Source organism: Triturus cristatus, chromosome 1_2 (assembly GCF_964204655.1).
Source record: "Triturus cristatus chromosome 1_2, aTriCri1.1, whole genome shotgun sequence".
Lineage (NCBI taxonomy): Eukaryota > Metazoa > Chordata > Amphibia > Caudata > Salamandridae > Triturus > Triturus cristatus.
In genome coordinates, this window is record NC_140580.1 from 216077539 (window position 1) to 216099224 (window position 21686).

General features: G+C 45.2%; 1 protein-coding gene across 2 annotated transcripts in view; it reads left to right on the plus strand.

The window, feature by feature from the left end:
* The window catches only part of LOC146867068 (cGMP-dependent protein kinase 2-like), a 1824148-nt gene that overhangs the window by 574690 nt on the left and 1227772 nt on the right, over positions 1 to 21686 (plus strand). For both annotated transcript variants that reach the window (XM_085603485.1, XM_085603486.1), the window contains exon 5: positions 7873 to 7978. In XM_085603485.1, the coding sequence (XP_085459611.1) occupies positions 7873 to 7978 (106 nt within the window). The remainder of the gene's footprint in view (positions 1 to 7872; positions 7979 to 21686) is intronic.

The following is a 21686-nucleotide window of genomic DNA, read 5'->3' on the forward strand; positions in this document are numbered from 1 at the left end:
TTGTGGTGCTAAGGCAGCATAGAATTCGGTAGGCCAACCATCCGCACATGGGGTTTTGACATGCACCATTTGTTTAAGGGCCTGGGAAATCTAATCGGCAGTTAGCTCAGCTTCTAGCTCAGCTCGGTGAGACACCTTCAACCGCGGAAGGTACAATTCGTCCATGAATGCCTGTATCACAGAAGCATCCGCTTCCTCCTGAGTTGCATACAGTGCACTGTAATAGGATCAGAATGCGAGATTAATCGCCTCCTGTAAGGTAATGATTGTTCCAGAAATACCTCGAATTTCTGTGATGGGTGTTCTGATCAAACAAGCCAGGTGAGAAGCCTTCCACCCTTATCCCCTACCATGTGATGGCTTGCCATGTAATTCCTATAATATAAGGAGCCTAATTTAGCATGGGGCTTTATATGCGAGTCTCGCTGTGGAAGTTGGTAAGCACCATGAAACACACAGGGAATTCAGGGAGCACTGCAGCTATTCAGCTAAAGCGTAGCAGCACCAGGAGACAACTGTTCCCTTAGTTTGAACATCAACATTCTACCAAGAACATAGAATCTCACTCACATGTGTCACTCAATGCGCTGCACGAGGCAGACAATCTGCAAAACATAGCATGTCACAGATCACCACACTTGCCTGCGCCAGTGGGACTGCGGCGAATGGGTCAGTGGTCGTTAGCAGTTTGTATGCTCATATGTCACCTTCGAGTTGCTGTAAGTCTCTGTGGAGGCGGTGCCAAACCTTGGCCACCTGTGTGTGCGTCGCCCACCTTGCAAGTTTTTTGCTAGTGTTGTGGACTGTGCCCCGGGTACCAGTTGGTATGAACGATCCAGGTCAATGTCAGGGATACAATTGTAATCGTCCCCCCTCCCAAATACATGGAGCAAGTGTATTACTCATCAGTGCTGGCATTAACATGTTGTGGAAGGCTTCCTAGTTTGAATTTGGTGTATACATTGTTACTAGAGAGATTTCTTTAGCAACCCCTTCACCACCACATACCTACCCTCTGGGTCTGCCCTTGTGTGCTGTACCAAGAGCGGAACCCCGGGGGAAACCCAAATCAGAACACCCCAAGCTTATCTTGAATATGTGGTCCAAACAATCGTGCCTCTCCACCTCCTGCATAAACAGGCGAAGAAAGAAGCGTTTAGGGAGACAGGTTATGTGTCTACCACATACTGGTAGATTTTGTACTGTTTAACATAGCTAGCCATGTCCCTGACGTTCCAGGTTGGAGAAGGTAGTGAAGTGCAGTGTATCAGCTGCTATCCGTCATAATGGGTGTAACAGTGTCTACCCCCTATGTACTCGATTGCCAACCCACAGAGAAGTGCCCCCCCACAGGGTCCACCTCTAACCCCGAATACATGCCAATGCATACAAAAACCGAGACAAGGAAACAAAAAGAGCAAAGAAATGCAATAACATTACCCCAGTTTCCCATCCCAGCCCAACACACCATTAGGTGCTCAGCCACTAGCACTGCAATACACATGTACATGGCTACTCAGAGAGTGTAAAAGGTAAAACCAAACAATGAAGAGTAGGTCCAAACATAATAAAAGAGTTCCAGAGGGAAAAGAAAAGTGTGGCTAGTCGACAGTATAACATATACCTCCTGCTGGTGGAAACAAGGGGCCTCCATCTTATAGCCAATAGTAGTAACAAATATGGATCGTGGAGTGACCTTCTGGTACATCACACACAGAATGGGCCACTCCCTACTCGGCAGGTCATATTACTCCATACGCATACATGAGTGTGAGGTCAGGGACAACAGTAGCAGAGCATCCACTGGTTTAAATAGGTTCTTTCTTCCCTTTGTCTGACCCACTGGGGGTAATATGTTGTGTCACTCTGCTGCCACAACCACTCAAGCCCATTATTTAGTTGCTAGTTCCTTCATGGGGCCCGCCCTCCTGTTGCTGCCATGTGGCCCAAACGTTTTTGTACTGACCAACTGCCGTAGTCTCCCCACACCCGGATCAGGCGTGATGCCCCTATACTCAAGCCAAGAAGATGGTATTGCCATGCAGTGCATAGCATATTTCACTTCCAGGGCTCTCAGCTTCAGTATTCCTTCGCAAAAGGAAGCCCTCCTTCTTTGCACATTGGCAGTGTAATTGGGGAATATGTGTACTAAGCAGTAGGGCCCCTTAGCCCACGCCACTTGCAGGATGTGATCCCTGGCAAGATAATTAAAGCAGTGGGCAACTACCGGCCTGGGGAGTGCCCGGACGGGAGGTACATGCCTGGGACCCTGTGTGCCAGTTCCACTGAGAAAAAGGTAGAAATCCTGCCCCCAATACAGTCTGACCTAGCCATTCCTCCAGATAGAGATCCATGCTGGGGCCCTCAGAGCAGTCTGGTAGTCCAACAATTCTCACATTGTTTCGGCATGAGCGACCCTAATAATCCTCTATTTTTCCCCAAAGATGATGTATCTCCCCCTGGAGTACCTTGATATGAGAGTCCACCTCTGTGACTGTGGGCTTGAGGGCCACAGGTGTAGATTTTCCCATCATCCACGCGGTCCTTCAACTTCTTATGACCTTCATGCAAAAGGCCCATATTGAGCCCCAGGACATCAATTGTAGACTCCAAAGATGATTTGATGTCCAAAATAGCCTTTAGGATTTATTCCATTTCTTGTAGTTCTCCGATAGTGTATGCTACAGCTTTGTGTCGTGGTGCAGAAATACCCCGCATCCACACCGCCACTCCTCGACTCAGCCATCACGACAGTAGCCCTGTCGTGCTTGGGGAGCACTATGGGGAGGGGGTACGGGAGCAGGACGTGCTGTAGCTTTGGGAGCCACAGATTATACGCCACACAGTACAAGATTAGGGCCCCAGCACTTCTCAGATGTGTTCTCATGGATGCTGTGTGTCATCAACACCCCTCCTTTAAGAACGAGGGGGAGAGAATGTAGAGTGGAAACGTTCACTTGTGATGGAGGGAGGGCTCTTTAATGGGCACGCAACCTTCCTGCCTCCAACAAAATGTCCAAAATCCCCAAGACATTTCTTTAGTCCACTTGTGTGCCCCCCCCCGGTGACAACTCTTGTCCACCCATGTACACTGTTCCCCGACCTCCAGGATATAAGGCGGGCAACACCAATTATAACAGTACCATCCCTACAGCCTCTCAGCACTGCCTGGGGGCGTAGCTAACTACCCTAACGGCAGACCGCCGATCAGGCCGCTGGCTGGGTAAATGCACACAACTGTGCCACAAGACTGTGTGCGCCCACAGGTGGTAGGCCCAAGTCAGCAGCATAACGGGGGGGCCTACTCCCTTGGTTCCTACCGTCTCCACCGTGGCCCCCCAGAATGGAAGAGAAGGGAGGGCTGCTACTCTGTTTCATCACCACGCATTCCTTGCAGGGGAGACTCAACGAGGGCCCGCACCTGAAGGCACTTAAGGCCACAGTGTGGCTGATTCCACCAGGCTGCCCCGCAAGACAGAGCAGCTTGCATGTTGCGGTGGGCCCAGGTCAGCATTGTGGCACAAGGGGGCACTCTCTTGGCCCCTAATTCTTTCACCACAGTCTGCCAAAGAAGGGAAGGCCATCACTCCTTTCGTTCTCCCTACATTCCACATGGAAGAGACTCAGTCAGATCCCTGCCCCCCGGAGTCACTCAAGGCCGCGGTCCAGCCAAAGTCACCAGGCTGCTCCGTGAAGCGCAGTGGCATTCAAGCAGGGTGGGTGGGTGGGCTTTGAGAGACTTGCACTGCTGAAAAGCTGTCGGCCAGTAAGAGCAGTAAGTCTGTAGCAGGGGCTACAAGGCAGCAGGATCAGTGCAGGATGCTGAACAGTGAGTTGGACAGGTGGAGCTCAATTCATCATGACCGTGCTCCTTCTTGATCATCCCTGCCTCTCTCACATTAAAGGAGTAATGGTGTCCAGGCAAGAGAAAACAAACAGGACAGAGACATCCCCCTGCCAAGCAAGCCCCCACCAAATGGCAGACAGTGTCAGAGTCTACGCCATCGTAAACATGGCACTTGGAGCCACTACTAAGTAGGCCATAACTAAAATGCACACACCATGTTCATAAGAATAAATTAAAACGCAAGACAGAAATAAAATGAGAAATGGCAAATTTAAAATGTTAGTAGGAATGCTGCAAAAAGGAAGTTATGCCTGAGGAGGAATAAAAAGTTTTTTTTTAATTACCAATCATGTAGCTGGCAAGTCAGTTCCCTGTCCCAAGAGTGATGACCTTACATGTCAGGACTGTGATGAGGAAAGCTGGCCAGTTGGTAATATTTTCTACCTCTCAGCAACAACACGTTCCTTCGTACACTACTCACATGCACACTGCATACATATACGCATACCTATTCAGAATGTGTATTTCATGTTGGCTGGAAGCGGAGCTCAGATATTAAAAAGAGAGGGGTAGGCGAGTGGCAGAAATTGGGTTTATATGTACTGATGATATGATGATGATTAGGATAATTATTATTAATGCTACTGCTGCTACTACTACAGTGGTAATATTTGTTACTGTTTGAGTTATTTTTCTCTTGAGGTACTGCTATTTTTTATAATTAATATTATGAGTAGTAGTAGTGGCAATATTGATAGTAGCAGTAATAGTATGACATTTGTTATCCATATCAATACAAATCCAATCAATGTGATTATTATTGCTAGTCTTGTTGCTGTCATTATTAGTTGCACTACTAGCATGCAGTTGTTGTATGAGTAGAAGTAGGACTAGTAATATTAACAATGTTACTGTTTTATATGTTACTATTATTGTTATTTTTACCAAGATTGTGCTCTGTTGTTATTGCTGCAGCGTCCTCCCCAGCTAAATAAGCCACAAACGGAGCTCTGTAAAAGGCATCTTTATTCCCCAGCATACGATCACACACTGCACTCTCATTACCTCATAACCATTAATAACCACACCTTAACACCTATCAGCAAGTTACGTAATTCTTCTGTTGAGTCCGCCCAAAATCACGAAGATCCTAGCGCACATAGTCTCATAACACTACATTTCCCCCTTTGATAAATAGAAAATACAAACAATAGTTACTTCATAGTTCTTCAATAAGTCGTTGAGTGGCTCAAAGTAGTCAGCCTGATCGAGTGGTGTGTGGTAGTTGAGATGCACTGTGATTGTGCATCGATGGCACAGGTTCTGATACTTGATCTGGGCTGTTAGGTGGGGCGACCACATTTTTGATTGCAGGAGCTGACGACCTTCGAGGTAGGACTCGTCACACTTTAATCCAATGTGATGGACTTTCTGGGATGATGCACCATGACCATGTGTCCTTTGCACATCACAAACCTCAGCGGATCAACAGCTCCTTGAAGAATGTGAATTGACACTTGAACTGACGTTGTTTTATGCCTCGTGGTTCTTTTGAATGACTCTTGATTCTACAATGGTTTGGTGGTATCCTACACGTATACCTTTCTGTTTGACGGGTTGAAGCATGGCACAGGAGAAAGGCTGTTAAAAATTTTAACTGTCATGAAGTTAACTGACGCACCACTGTCTATGATAAATGTTATGGGTCAATGGTTGAGATTTATTGTAATCTTGGGGCAGTGTCCAAATTAATTCTGTTGTTTTGTTGGTTGGTTTTTCTTTGTCTTTTTTTCTTCTCCACAAGCAGCAAAACCTAAATGTGCATGTCGCGCTTCGGTTGATACTATCATAGCATATCCATCTTCTTCACTGGCCCTTGATAATTACGTTGTAGAGCCTTTGCAAAAAGAACTTTATGACAATCTATATTGTCTGATTTCTACTTATGCCGCTTTTTGACATTGTGGGTGTTGCTAGAACACTTCTTGAACCTTCTGGCGTCCATGTTCTCTTTGCTGTGACTCAGTTGGGTTCTCTTTTGCCTTGCAAACTGTTATGAAGTGGTTTTCTTTCCCACAACCTTTGCACATCTGCCCTATGGCTGGACATTTACCTTCATGGGAAAACGAAAACCCATCTCAGAAACACAACTTTTTTTTCTTCGGAGATATCGACTTGAGTGCATCTACCTTGTACTTGTGCTTACTTTTAATGACCAACGCTGATTCAATTTTTGCTCTTCCATCTTCCATATGAGCAGCTTGTCAATCCGCTCTTTAATTGGCCCTTGTAGCCATTAATACTTTTCTCCAAACTGAGCGTCTCTCAACATGCGTCTTCTGAATGAACCTGAAAAACAGCCATCCATAACTCTGAGGCATATGGCTTCTCAGTTATAAACCCATTAAGCTTGCAGTGTTTAATAAGCATGTCAACAGTCGAAATTCGGCATTGGATTGAACTTACAATGTTTCTATGATCTGACGGTACTATATTGCATCAGTCTGTGAGATTTCCTTCAGGACTTCTTTTACTCCTTCAATGGCAAGGTTTTTGAAGTATTTAATGAGTTTTTAATGAAGTTATCGAACGTCTTGATCCAGGCAGTGTTTCTGGCATCAATAATTTGCTTCATGGCGATGTCGAATGGTGGTGATGGATTCTGAAACACAGCTGAATCGTACTTTGCGCTCTGCCCTTGAGAGCATATGCTGTTCGGATGACTGTCACTGTTAACCCTTACCTGTGACTTCTTCAATCACTGGCCATGTGCTTGCACATGGGCGGGCATGCCTGTTCAGGGGTTGTAAGGCGCCATCTTCTTTCTTGACAGTAAATAACGGTTTAGTCACTCACACTTGGACTTCATTGCTTTTAGCTTTTTGCATTGTATTGATGATGGCTCTGTGTTATTGTGCAGCACAATATCTCTTCCTTCAGCCTGACCAGCAGATTCTTGCAGGCTTTTCAAATTTGCTCCTCTGTAAGTAAGTAATAGTAGTTTATTGTCCGGTCAATTAAAACCTTTACAATTTCTCTTTAAAAGCAAAATGGAAAAAATAAACAGCAACAAAGTTCATAAGTTGAAACTTCTTAATAATATCATTTCATAAAATGTAGGACCTTCAACTTGTTCAAAACCCGTATCTGAGCTGGAGCAGGGCTTCGACTCCATATGCCCAACTTTGAACTGCTACTCATTGATTTTGGCATATGTGGCATACACAAGCAGTTTGCTGTACCACTGCAAACTCTCAGGGTGAGACATCTTGTTTCTTCGGGACACGTATCTCCTACTCATCGCCAGATGTAGTGCCCTCCCCAGCGTGGGAGCATGGAAATGAATACATCACACATGGAGTTCTGTAACAGACGTCTTTATTTCTCAGCATACGATCACACTCTACACTCTCATTACGTCATAACCGTTAATAACCATGCCTCCCAGCAAGTTATGTAATTCCTCTGTTGAGTCCTCCCAGAACCACGAGGTTCCTAGCGCACATAGTCTCACAACACTACAATTGCTAGTCTATTTTATTTTTTTATAAATAATAGTAGTATTCATATAGTTACCATTGTTAATATTAATATACTCATTACTGTGAATGTTGTTGTTAATATAATTATTGTTATTATTATTGTTATTAGTAGTAGTAAAAGTAGTAATAGAAGTCGTATATATCTTTGAAGACAGAGTTATGAAAATCCACCAAGTTAAACCACATTTGATGTCAAGTGACAAAATAATCTCTTTCTGTTTATCCAATAAAAAGATTATGGCACAGAATTTATAATTCATACCAAAGAAAAACAGAGCTCCCAAGATGGAATGTAAATAGGGATGTTGGTGCTTAAAATAAATTTGGAGCCAGAATTCCCAATAAAATTGTCTAGGATGAACACAAAGTGCAGCATCTGACAGGTATCATTTCGATCTCTGCCATTCTATGTAATGCAGTAGTTTTGTCACAGTCCTATGTCTCCAAGGAGATGGATAATAATAATGTCCTCTTATGTTGCAGCTGTGGTTGACTCGAAGATCTGGGTTCTAGACCGGCAAGTTTTTCAAAACATCATGATGAGCTCAGGACAGGCACAACATCAGGAGTACTTCAGCTTCCTGCGCAGGTACAGTGACTAATTCCAAAAAACACATTTTACCAGATAATAGCCACGAGTGGACATTCTGCCATCATTCCTGCTCAGAATAACCTGAACAGGAGTTACTTTCCCCAAGTTGAATAATCAATCATAAATGAAATTATGTCTTCTGTGAAGTACCCTTAACCATACATTATAAAAATATTTCAAGAAACCAAGGAGTTCTGTGACAAAATAGCAGCAAATAGAGGCAGTAGGTAACAGGTCAAGTGTGTTTATGAGATCTCAGAACTCAATTTTATGTATGTCTTGGGTTACTACATTTCTTGTAATATGTATCCCTTTCCCTTCCTTCTCCTTTTCTTTTCTCCGTCATCTACAGTTTTGGTCCTCTGTCTTCCCACCTAACGTTCTACAATATTTATTTCATTTATTTAACAGTTTCACATAGCACATGGGGGAGCTGGAAAGGGAGAGGGCTGGAGCAGGCAAGAGAGAGCTAGGAAAAGGGAGGAAGCAGCAAGGTCTGTACGGTAAGAGTGCCGGAGGGGAGGAGAGCAAGAGTTTAATGAATGGAAGAGGATCTGGGAGTTACTTTCCCAAAATTAAATAATCAAGCATGAATGAGTAGGTAACAGGTCGAGTGTCTTTATAAGATCTCAGAACTCCATTTTATGTATGTCTTGTGTTGCCACGTTTCCTGTAATGGGTGTGCTCTACATAGCCAACAATTGAAGCAACAACAGTCTTATAATAAACTTGTATAATAACAAGAGGAAGTCACACTAGAAGTAGAGGGAAGAGGAGAAGATAAGATGGTAAGAGAGCAATGACATGATGAGAGAGCAAGAAGGTGCTGGATAGTGCTGGAGCAGGCAAGAGAGAGCTAGGGAAAGGAAGGAAACAGCAAGGTCTGTATAGCAAGAAAGCCGGAGGGGAGGAGAGTAAGAGTACAATAGATGGCAGGGTAGAAAGAAAACATCTGCACCCTGGTTCGATCGAGATCTCAAAGATAAACAAGGGGAGCTTAGAAGAGCTGAACGAAGCTGGCGGAAATACTACTCTAGCCTAGAACGTAACAAATACAAAAGGATAAAAAATGCCTATCATGCGCTAATTAAACAGGCTAAAAAAAGGTACTTCTCGTTGGCAATAGAAACAGCCAGCAGCAAACAAAAGGAAATATTTAAAATTGTAAATGGCTTTAATAAGCCTAAATGTTTAGCGCAGGATATCCCGCCCTCGCAGGCACTCTGTGACAAGATCGCAGATTTCTTTGAGGGAAAAGTACAGGGGCTGACGAAGGACTTCGATGTCCCTATATTAGAGCCAAGAACAGAGGATGATATAGTGAGGCAAGGAGCCACGCAGTTGACAACTTTCCTTCCAGTTAGCCTGGAGGATACCAAAAGAGGAATTCTGGCAACAATATCCGGATCCCCCTTCGATCCATGCCCAGTTAGACTTTTACACCTCATTGTGGACATTGCCAATCCAATAATAAATGCCATTGTCAACACCTCACTGTCCACAGCCAAAGTCCCCCCAGAGTGGAAACTGGCAGCGGTGAAACCACTGCAAAAAAAACAACTCCCTGACCCCACCACATTGTCGAACCTACGACCCATCTCACTACTTCCGGCTCTGTGCAAAGTCACAGAGTCAATTGGAAATAAACAACTTACTCGTTTCTTGGAAGATAGTGATGTATGGCACCCCAACCAGGCAGGTTTCAGGGCCCAACATTCCACCGAATCGGCCCTCCTGTTCACTACAGAAACTATCCGCTCAGCCCTAGACCAAGGCAAGAAGGCCGTCCTGATTTTATTAGACCTATCGGCGGCCTTCGACACGGTCTCACATGCCATCCTATTAGACCGGTTAATAACATCTGGTGTCACAGGGACAGTGCTTGAGTGGATAAGAAACTTTTTAAGTGACAGGAGGCAAGTGGTGACCCTGGGAGAATTCTGCTCCAGTGAAAAAGCGCTGTTGACGGGAGTTCCGCAGGGTTCGAGCCTGAGCCCGACCCTGTTTAATGTTTATACTGCACCCCTGATAAAACTGATATCGTCATTTGGCATAGACGCTATAGCCTATGCCGATGACACACAACTTATCCTGGTAATGGATAAGGATAACCAAGCCTGGGAGGAAAAGCTCAAAGGTTGCCTAACAGCCACCTTTGAATGGATGCGCCTAAATCACCTGAAATGCAACACAGGTAAAACAGAGATCATGCCTATAGGCCCAAAAAATGAGTTCACCCCACGATTATGGTGGCCAGAAAAAGCTGAAATACCACCTCATACAACCAACTCGGCCCGTAATCTGGGGGTGCATTTTGACTCTGACCTGTCTTTTAGACAACAAGCAGCTAGAGTGGCAGGCATGTGCTTTGGGGTAATAAAGGGACTGAGAAAGTTCTTTGATCTTTTGCCCCTTGAAGCAAGGAAAACAGTTACGGTTGCACTTGTAACATCGCGCATCGATTACTGCAACAGCCTCTATGCTGGTACAAATAAAGTTGTCACACACAAACTTCAGATGGTGCAACATGCAGCAGCGAGGCTGGTTCTAAAATGGCCGAAAAGATCATCTGCAACCAAAGCCCTCAAGGCATTACATTGGCTGCCCATTACAAAAAGGGTTTTGTTTAAAGTACTGTTAATTACTTTTAGAGCTGTTCACAACCTAGGCCCGTCCTATCTGAGGAAAAAATTCAGCAGATACTGTCCAACCAGAGCACTGCGTTCTTCAACCGCCAACCTGCTTACCGTCCCGAGTTTCAGACTCAAAACTCGAGGGGGCAAATCCCTGGCGGTACTGGGAGCAAAAGCATGGAATACTCTTCCCCCCCAGTTGAGATTACTGGATAAAGAAATAGACTTCCGTAAACATCTAAAAACCTGGATCTTTAATCTCCAAGATATAACTGCCAGAAGCCTAGTGTAATTCGGGTTCTCGGTCAAGTAAGCATAGGGACTACCTAACATCTGGTGGTCCTTACTGGGCGCCTAGATGCTCCTTGGAGCGATTGCCGCGCGATACAAATTGGCACTTACATTACATTACATTACATGGAGAGAATCTGGGTGTTAGGGGTGAAGTGGGAGGAAAAGGGAAGGTCAGGGAGGTGGTGAGGACAAAGGAAGTTGAAAGTAGGGTGTGGGAAGGAGGGTGGATGTGATGAGAAGAATGTAACAATGCAGGAGCCAGCGCATGGTAAAAAAGAGAGTCAGATAGTGTAAGGCCCAACAGCTATTTTACATCAGACCGATTTAGTCTAAAGAAATGAGTCTTTGGACATCAGTGAAAGGATTTCAGGGTAGGTTTGGCCCTAACATCCACAGGGAGGGAGTTCCTGGGAAGGGGTGCAGCTCCGGAGAATGATTGATTCAATATGTTCTAAAGTATGTCTTTTATTAGAATATCATAGTTCATTTAATTTCTAATTCTCAATATCTATCTAGCTTTCCCAGATACCTTGGCCTATAGCTGCCAATTGCCACCATATCATGTGTGACACCATGTAGGAAAGTGCCCCTTTTGACAGTGTTAGCCCCCACTTTTTGCCTGATGCATGATGTGATTTTGATCTGTAAGTGCACAGGGCCCTTGCTAACCAGGTCCCCAATGCCAGATCTCCTTCCTTAAAACTGTACCACGATTGACACAACTTCAGATACCTCTGTAAGTCCCTCATCAGTGATGCCCCTGGTACCTTGCGCATGAGTACTGAAGAGAGTCCTCTAGGGCTGCAGCACTGGTTGGACCACCCCAGGGACCCCTCACCAAAGCTATGCACTCTGCCATTGCAGGCTGCGTGTCTTGGTGTAGAGGAAACATGGCACACAGCCCTGTGCGCCATGCCTTTCATACATTCACCCAGTATAAATGTAGGACTCATACTGCAAAAATCAAGTATTTCTCAGAGACCATTGACAAAGCCAAGAATAATGCCAAAAAACTGTTCGCCACAGTTGAAAAACTGACGCAAGTACAAGTTTACAAAGAGACAATCCCGAATCAAGCCTTCTGTGACACCCTGGCTTCCACCTTTTGCAGTAAGGTTCGGGACATCTACAACAAATTTACATTGAACCCTGCTCAGGTGGCGAGTAGTCGGGATCTTCCTGAGTTAAAACACCCCAGTAGCCCGAATTCCATGCTTCTTTCCGAGTTCCCACCAATTACTTACGAGCAGGTGGTCAAACTTCTTGCTGCTGCCAAATTGGGCTCACCATTGGATCCAGGTCCCCCCAAGATCGTAATCTCAGTAATTGAACCGATAGCCTGCCATCTCACAGAGCTATTTAACCTTGTTCTGGAAACTGGTATCTTCCCCAAATTATGAAAAAAGACCTCCATTTTACCACTATTTAAAAATTCCAATCTGGACAAAACAGACCCCGCCAACTATTGTCCAATAGCTCGTCTGCCACTGCCAGCAAAATTCTTGAAAAATACATAAATCAAGAACTTACCATGTTTATCAATAACAACAACATTCTGGGTCCTTCCCAATATGGTTTTCGCGGTGGTCATAGCATGGAGCTTGCATTGATTACGGCAACGGAAGAAATTAGGCGCTCTGCAGATAAGGGAGGCATGGCTGCACTGATCCTTCTGGATCTGTTGTCAGCATTCGACACGGTGGACCATGGCCTCCTACTACGTCGCCTTCAAGAAACAGGCATTGCCGGCACCGCCTTACAACTATTTAACTCCTTCCTTTCTAACCGGGAACAATTTGTGGAGATGGATGGCCTGAGTTCTCAGAGTTTTAAGCTTCCTTGTGGGGTTCCACAGGGCTCGTCCCTCAGCCCGACTCTTTTCAATTTGTAAGTGGTTCCCCTGGCCAGGCTTATTAAATTCTTTGGATTTGCCATGGTGTCATATGCCGATGACACTCAGATTATAGTATCCATCTCAGAGGACCCTCGCAGCCCCATTCACTACTTTCATGCCTGTATGGGACAGGTGAGCAAATGAATGTCTGAGAACTGCCTTAAACTGAACTCCAATAAAATGGAGGTTCTTCTCTTTGGCAGAGGTGTCTCCCATTGGTCCTCAGATTGGTGGCCTAGTGAACTTGGCCCTCTCCACACTCCAGTCTCTAAGGCTAGGAACCTGGGAGTCATCTTTGACACCACTCTTTCATTCTCCCATCATGTGAATGCAATTACATCAGCCATCTGTTACATCCTAATAATTCTGAGGAATATCTTCTGCTTTATACCACCTTACCTACTGAAAACAGCAGTCTGGGCATTAGTGCGGTCAAGGCTGGACTACTGTAACGGCCTCTTGATTGGTATTAATAAAGCCCTTCTCATCAAGATGCAAGTCTTGCAGAATTCAGCCACTCGCCTCCTATTTAAATTACCTAAATATGCTTCCACAAAGGCGACCCTTAATTACCTCCACTGGCTCCCGGTGGAAAAGAGGATTACGTTTAAGGCCCTCTGCATTGCCTTTAGGGCACTGCACAATCAGGGTCCTGCCTATCTGTTGAACCACTTTAGTTGGTATACTCCTCCCAGAATGCTGTGGTCTGCTTCCCATCGGCTGGTAGAAGCACCCAAGGCACGTCTCTCTAACTGGAGTGGAAAAAAGCTTTCTATACATTATCACCAGATTATGGAATCAATTGCCATTCTTATTGAAAAATTCATCAGACCTGAGAACCTTCAGGAAGAGTCTCAAAACCTGGCTTTTTCAGGCCTAAAGATAAGCAGTGATTAGTTCTCTTTCTTCTGATTCCCCACGGCGGGCTGGAGATTGGATGTCAGCGCCTAGATGCCTCTGGGTATTAGTGCGCTATATAAATAAATAAATACACTGGATAAGGGATAGGTAAGTCACCCCTACTGCAGGTCTTTAGCCCTAAGACAGGGTGCACTATATCCTATCCTATATATACTGAGCAGATATATGCCCGTAACAGTGTCCAGTCTAGACTATGATGTTGTAAGTGACCAGGGAAGCCATAAGGAGGACATCGGTTAGATACTCATCAACACGAGTTTCCTAGCTCCATGATCGCTTCAATGATTTCTAAGATGTTTGGTACCAAACATCTCATCTTAATAAATCCTAACTGATGCCAGTGATGTTTTTTTTATAAATTCACACAGGAGACCCTTTTAGAGGGTCTCCTGAAAATTTACCAAATTCTGGTGTGGTCTCTGACTTGTTTTCACCGTCTGCCACCACCAGACATGTTTCTAACCTCATGGGTTGAGAGCCAACGCTCCCAGAGGACAGAGACAAAGCCTTTAACGCCCCTGAATTCCGTATTTAGTTGGCTCCCTGAGACCTGAAGTTCAGATTCAATGGACAAAAGAATACCAGGACAAAGAAGACCCGCTGCACGAGAACTGAAGTCTTGATGCAGAAAAAAAAGGAGCCAAACCCCGCCAGCTGCTCCAAGATCTCGACAATCGCTGCTGCGTCATCCTGAAACCAGAAAGGGCTCCAAGAACCCCGGAGCACCGCCAGCCTTCAAGAAATCACCAAGAAGCTCCCTTGGAGTGAAGGTATCACTCCAAAGATGCCCATCCTGTGAAGTCCGGTTTGTCGACTTGCTGCTTCCCGGCTACCTTGATGCAGCACCAAAGCAAGAAACCGCTCCAGAGAGTCAGATCTACCTCTCAACCAAGTTTTGAGGCACCAGGACCTACCGGAGCTGTGGCGTACCAATACCTGGGGTACAGGACCCCAACAACAAACACCAAGAAGCAGAGTCCACTCCAGACTCTCAAAGCACCAGAAGAAAGCACCCATCAAGGGACTTCGAAACACCTGAGACCCATTTCCCTAGTGGCCCGTCTGTACTGAGATCGTCTCTCCATGTTGCCTGCTAATGACCGCAAGGACCTCTATAAGCATGACGCCCAGCAGACCTGTTTGCTCTTCACCCAAACCCACCGGCCCAGCCTCGTCTAACCAGCTGTGTTCCCATGATTCCCAAGCCCTTGAACCTCCTCTCTCCAAGGAGAACCACCTGCAAGTCCTCCTGTGCAGTGTACTTCCAAGTGGCCCCCTTCGTCTTTGCACACCCTCAGCAATCTGCTCCAGAACGATCCAGGATGCTCATGAGTTTCTCCTGCTTGAACTTTGGGCCTGGCCCTGACTGACTTCAAATGAGAAGGTGAAATTCGTGAAAGCATTGCATGATTTTATATGCAATTTTCTACTTCTTTCGCATTACTTTAAATGGTGCATAATTGCTCCCAAAAGTGAAATATTTTCCAGACTTTGAAAAATCGTAACTCTGAATGTACTTACCTTAAAACTTTGTTCATGGTCTTAAAAATGATGTAAAAATCGACTTTATTTTAATGAATCAGTCTTGGATTTCTTCTTAGTGTGTGTCTCATTTATTGCCTATATGAGTACAACAAATGCTTAGCACTACTCTTTGATAAGCCTAACTGGTCTCCCACACTTCCACAAAAAGAGAGTAAGTATTATCTACTTATACCTCTGTATACCAATTGGGTTTTCTCTGAGCTCTCTACATAGTGTACTTCATTTTAGTGCACTGTACAGCGAGCCGGCTTCCTCAATTGGTGGTTCAGCGGTGGGATAGAAGACTTTGCATTTGCTCGAACCACTTTATCAATAAGTGAATACAAAAATTGTCTTTAACTAGTCAATTAATTGATTGGTCTATTTTCTCAAAATTTCTAAAATTAACTGCTAGGGCCTTGGCTAAGTCCCTGAAACTAAGTGGATAGGAATAAAAAAAAAAGTACTTTAGTTAGGACAAATTATTTAGTTGGTGGTTAATTTTCTGACTTTATTAATAGTTAACCATTTTAGTAAAGTGATGCCTGATATCAATCAGGAGCTCAACCTGACTCCTTATTAAGCCTGGGCAAAGCACTACGCTACGCTCGCATAGTTTGCGAAGTTCGCGCTACTTCGCACTACGCGAACTGCACGTAGCACAGTGCGAACACGCGTAGCGTAGTGTTGCGTAGTGCTGCGGTCATTTTTTGCTTGCTCGCGGTCCTCAACGTCAAGTTGGCGACCGCGAGCAAGCAAAATGAGATCCCGGCGAGACTTTTTCCTTGTTCGCGATCAGCAACTTCAAGTTGGCGATCGCGAGCATGGAAAATAAACCTCCCGGCGAGATTCCCAGCGCGAGGAGGTCAGGTTTCTCATTGCGAGTGGTCGCGTATGCTCGCGACCGCTCGCGATGAGAAACTACCAGTTCGCGTTGAGAAAGCTGAAGCTCGAGTAAAAATCTACTCGAGCAGCAGAAAACTACAGCTCGCACTGTGCAAGATGCCATTTTCAATGATTGCACAGTGCCGGTTGCTTGTCCGCACTGTGCAATCATTGAAAACGACATCTGGCACAGTGCGAACAAGGTACTACGCAGTTCGCGAAGTGCTACGCGTAGCTCGCTTAGTGTGAACTTCACTTTGCGTAGCTTCGCGAAGTGCTACTTCGCGAACTACGCCCAGGCCTACGTCCTTATATGGACCTGAGCCATGCTCAATGTAGGGCCCTCTGTAAGGGTTATGATATCAAACCAGGCAAAAGTCCTGAGAAGGAATATCTCAGACAACTGATAGCTCAGTATGAGAAAGATCATACAAAACTGGTAGCGCAGACTAAGGATGATGAGAATGTTAATGAAGATGATACTAATGGTGGACATGAGTCAGTCCCCTCAGACACAGCTGAGGTCCCCTCAGATGAGGACCTCCTGCTAGAAAGATTGACTGGGATACTGAACTTAGAAGCTCAGTTCCTGGAAATTGAAAGACAAAAAACAGAGATGGGCCTAGGACCTATCTCTGGTCAAAGCATACAAATAGAAAGGGAGAGTGAAGGTTTTAATGACTCAAAACTCCCCAAAGGGATTGTCTCTCCCTATTCAGAAGTTGATGATATCACCAAATGGTTCACAGCATTTGAGAGAGCCTGGGTAGAAAGAAAAGTAGCTAGAAACAATTTGGACCTCTCTCTTGTAAGAAATATTCTCAGGTAAATACAGGGATAGTCTCCAAACATTGCCTGAAAAAGATGCTGAGTCTTATGACCTCATGAAGGTTACCCTGACGAGGGCTTTGAACTCACCACTGAAGTATACAGAATAAGATTCAGGGAGATTCGAAAATTCTAAAGTCAGTCCTGGGTGGAAATTGTTTACTTCTCAGTGAAAACACTCGGTGATTGGTTAACAGGTATCAATGGGAATGCCTTTGAAGGGCTTTACAGTTTAATTATGAAGGAGCATCTTTTAAGTAATTGTTATAATGAGAAGTGACATCAGCATCTTTTTCCTCTAGAGTTAGGGAAGAAGGCAGACTACTGGATCAAAACAAGGGTGACTAAAACGTCTACTGGTGGAAGAGAACAAAAGAAAGAGGCTAAAAAGACCTCCAAGTGAAAGACTGTGACCCAAAAGAGAAAACAAAACTAAGTCTTCCTCAGTGGGCTCAGAAACCCATCACAGCCTAAGGGAGGGTACCAGGGTAAGAACGGGGATCCCAAAATAGCTTGGTGTCATGAGTGTAGGTCACTGGGACACCAAACTGGAGACCCTGGCTGTGAAAACAAGAAAAAATGCCTCTAGTCCACCTGCAGTAAATGCAGCTGCCAATCTCCAGATGGGATCTCAGGAGAGCTCTGGTCATGTCAGAGAGCTCACTGAGGTAACTCTAGTAGGGGATATGGATGTAGCCACCTGAGCTGTCTGGCCTACTAACATCCCAAAATCTAGGCGGCATCCTTTTCTAAATGGGGCTAGGGTGGCGGCATAAAGAGACACTGGCGCTAGTGTCGCCATGGTGACCAATGACATTATGTCCTCTGAGCAGCATCTGCCTGGAAAGACCTATCAAGTCACCAATGCTGACAATGTGATAACTTATCACCCCATGGCGATGGTGTCCTTTGACTGGGGAGGGGTTGCTGGCTAAAAAGAGGTAGCAGTGTCTTCATCCATTCCAGTTGATTGTTTGCTTGGCAATGATTCGGAGTCCTCAGCCCGGGCTGAGGCAGAAATGAGAATCCATGCAGAAATGCTTGGAATCCCACACTGTGTATGTGTGTGTAAAACCCATAGAACAGAGCAGATCCCAGAGTGAAAAATAGGTGTCGGAGTCTGGAAAATGGTCCTGCCCTTCAAGAGAAAAGTCAAGCAGACTGTGGAGCCATCTGCAAATCAGACACCAGATCCTTTTCCTTAGGCGTGAGAAGAGTCAGCCCCAGAGGGACCCAAGCCTCAGGAGTTGGAGCTCTATCAGGCTGAGCTTTTGGACCCAGGGAAGATGTATGTCAAGGGCAGAGGACCTGTCCCTCTCTTCAAGGCCTGCAACAGCAAGCAGTTGCATAAGAAGAAGGTGATGTCAGTGGGTCCCACAGGACTTATTGGAGGGAGGGGATCCTTTACACTGAGGCCAGAGACCTCAAACCTGGTACCTCACTTTGACCAATTAATTCCCCCTAGCTGGACCCCTTTGCCAGACCAAAACTTGGAAGAGGCTAGTCAGCCGCTTGTATTGGCCAGGGATCAGAATCATGGCACCAGAAGGTAAAGGAGTTTTGTAACTCCTGTTCTACCTGTCAAGCTAGTGGCAAGTCAGGTGACTACCCAAAGAGCCACTTGTTTCCACTCCCAGTGGTTGGGGTTCCCTTTGAAAGGGTAGGGATCGAAATTGTTGGTTCCCTTGACACTCATACAGCATCAGAGAACAGATATATTCCGGTGTAATGGATAATGCCACCAGGTATCCAGAGGCTATTCCCCTTAGGAATACAACTGCCCCAGTGGTGTCTAGGGCATCTTTGGTATCTTTACCAGGTTGGGCTTCCCTAAGGAGGTGGTATCAGAAAGAGGTGCAAACATCATGTCTGGCTACCTGAAACATATGTGGAAGGAGTGTGGAGTGACCTAAAGTTCACTACCCCCTACCAACTGCAGTGTATTGGCCTTGTTGAAAGATTCAACAAGACAATGAAAGGTATAAATGGTGGACTCCCTGAAAAATTCAGAATGATATGGAATGTCTTACCTCCATGCCTGCTGCTTTTTGCCTACAGGGAAGTGCCAAAGAAGGGAATGGGGTCCTCCCAATGTGTACTTCTGTTTGGTCATCCTGTTAGGGGACCATTGTGCCTTGTGAAGAAGGGATGGGAGAAGCCTCTTGTAGAACCTAAGCAGGTCATAGTAGACGGTGTACTAGGCCTCCACTCCAGGATGGCTGAATACATGGAAACAGCTAACAAAAACACTGAGGCCAGCCAGGTGCTCCAGAAGCAATGGTATGAACAAAAAGTTGCTATGGTTGAGTTCCAACCGGGGCAGAAGGTATGGGTTTTGGATCCTGTGGAGGGCCCTCCAAGATAAGTGGAGTGGGCCTTACAACATCCTAGAATGAAAACGAGAGGTCACCTACCTAGTGAACCTTGGCTCTTGCAGAAACCACAAGAGGGTCATCCATGGAAACCACCTTAAACCTCACTATGACAGAGCAGATGTGACCATGCTCATGGTTGCAGATGAGGATCAGGAAGCAGAAAGCAGAAAGTGAACCTCTTCCAGACCTCCTGTCCAACACTCCAAAATATCAGTCAGTGGAAGGGGTGGTCTTTTCAGACACCCTCACTGCCGACAGCAGAGTAACTGCATGCAAGTCCTAAGTTAGTTTGCTTAACTCTTCTCTTTGACCCCTGGTCAGACTGACTTGTGTGCCCATGATGTGGACACTGTTGAACGCCTACCTGTCAATAATAAAATATACTGGCACTCTGATCACGTTAAAGAGAGCACCAAAGCTGAAGCAAGCAAGATGCTGAAATTGGGCATCATAGAGCCATCTGAGAGCCCTCGGCCAGCCTAGTTGTCCTAGTCCCCAAACCTCATACCCAGGGTGGCAAAAAGAATATGAGGTTCTGTGGTATTATATTCCAGAGTTAGGCACATGTAGCAAAGCAGCATATTTCTTAAATTGTCCTATTTTGTAGCAGTGACCTTTGGCACATATTTGTATGAGCGACAATGTTGGATTCGTTTACTTGAAACTAAACTTGTTTACACATCTAGCTTCACACAACATTATCACAAAGCCCTGAATATTATGTACAAGGTCTCTTCACTCACTGTGTACAAATGTTGTCTCTATCTTCATCCACTGGGCGAAAAAGCTATCTACATATCCATAACATCACTAATCTAAACGCACATCGGAAGGCTGCTTTCTATTATAAAAGATTAGCATCCCAATAGAGTAGGAGAGGAGGCACTTCAGCTGACACCAAGGGTTCTCGCATGCAGAGACTTCCTCACTCATTGGTCTGGCATCTCCTGAGGGGTGTCCAGTTTGTGACCAAGATGGGGTCCTTCATTCTCTTCCACCAGGTAATGGAATTGGATTGACACTTGGGGGAATTCTTGGCTCTACACCTACACACACTCTAGGTACACTTAGAGTAGGGTTCGGATAGTAGGAGTACGTTCGATTACTGCCTTGTTTTATATGCCACGATATATAAAAAATGTTAGTGCTGTGGTAGAACTATATCTAATATTTATGCTTTTGTGCTTGTAATCACTTTTATCTGCTTCTGTCTATTAATCATTGCGGCACATGTATTTTATACAGGGAATAACGTTTGCTCAATAAATATATTCAAAATGTCCCACTTTGTATTCTCTGTATTCCTCTCTGAGAATAAGTGAGCCCGGGTGACTCAGCGAAAGGTTCTATACTGTTTCCATGATCCCTGAGGGGTCAGGGTTGTCATGTTCAGTGGTTGCCAGAAACCATTTGCTCCGTGGTAAGGTTAGGGAGGCTTACGGTGGCACTGTGATCTAGCTGGTCTATAGGCCAAAATATCCTGTGAGGGTGTCCGGAATCAGTCTGGGCACCACGACCCTAGTTTATGTTGTCCAACAAATGCGCAGATCCTATGGATTAGTAGGAACTACGTGACAGAGGACTATAGGGGTCGCAATGCTATGACCAAAATGGATGCACATCCAATTCCTAGGTCAGATAAACTAATTGACAGCTTGGGGGCAGCCAAATATCTGTGTACCTTTGATCTCACATCAGGGTATTGGCAGCTAGGTCTGACTGCAGGAGCTAAAGAAATATCTGCATTTGCAACCCCAGAAGTGCATTATCAGTTCACTGGAATGCCTTTTGGTCTGAAAAGTGCACCTGTCACTTTATAAATGTTGGTGAACAGTCCTTGCTGGATTGGGATCCCAAGTGCAGCTTTTCTAGAAGATATTGCTGTATTTAGCTCCACCTGACAGGATCACCTGATCCACCTTGAGACAGTACTAGAGGATCTGAGAAGTTCAGGCCTCACTATCAAGGCAAGCAAGTGTCAGATAAGGCAGGGAAAGGTTGTATACTTGGGCCACCTTGTTGGTGGAGGCCAGGTTAAACCACTACAACTTAAGATCCAGACCATTCTGAACTGGGTAGGTCTACCATTCCAGACGCGAGTCAGGGCCTTCCTTGACTTGACTGGGTACAACAGGAGGTTTGTGAAGAATTAGGGCACAATTGTGACAACTCTCACAGAACTGACCTCCAAACAAATGTCCAAAAAAGTGAACTGGACAGTGAGCTGTCAAAAGGCTTTTGCCACTCTAAAGGAAGCAATGTGCTCTGCACTTTTTCTGAAAGCTCCAGATTATGCCAAGCAATTCTTTATGTAAACTGATGTCTCTGAACATGGGATAGGAGAGGTCCTA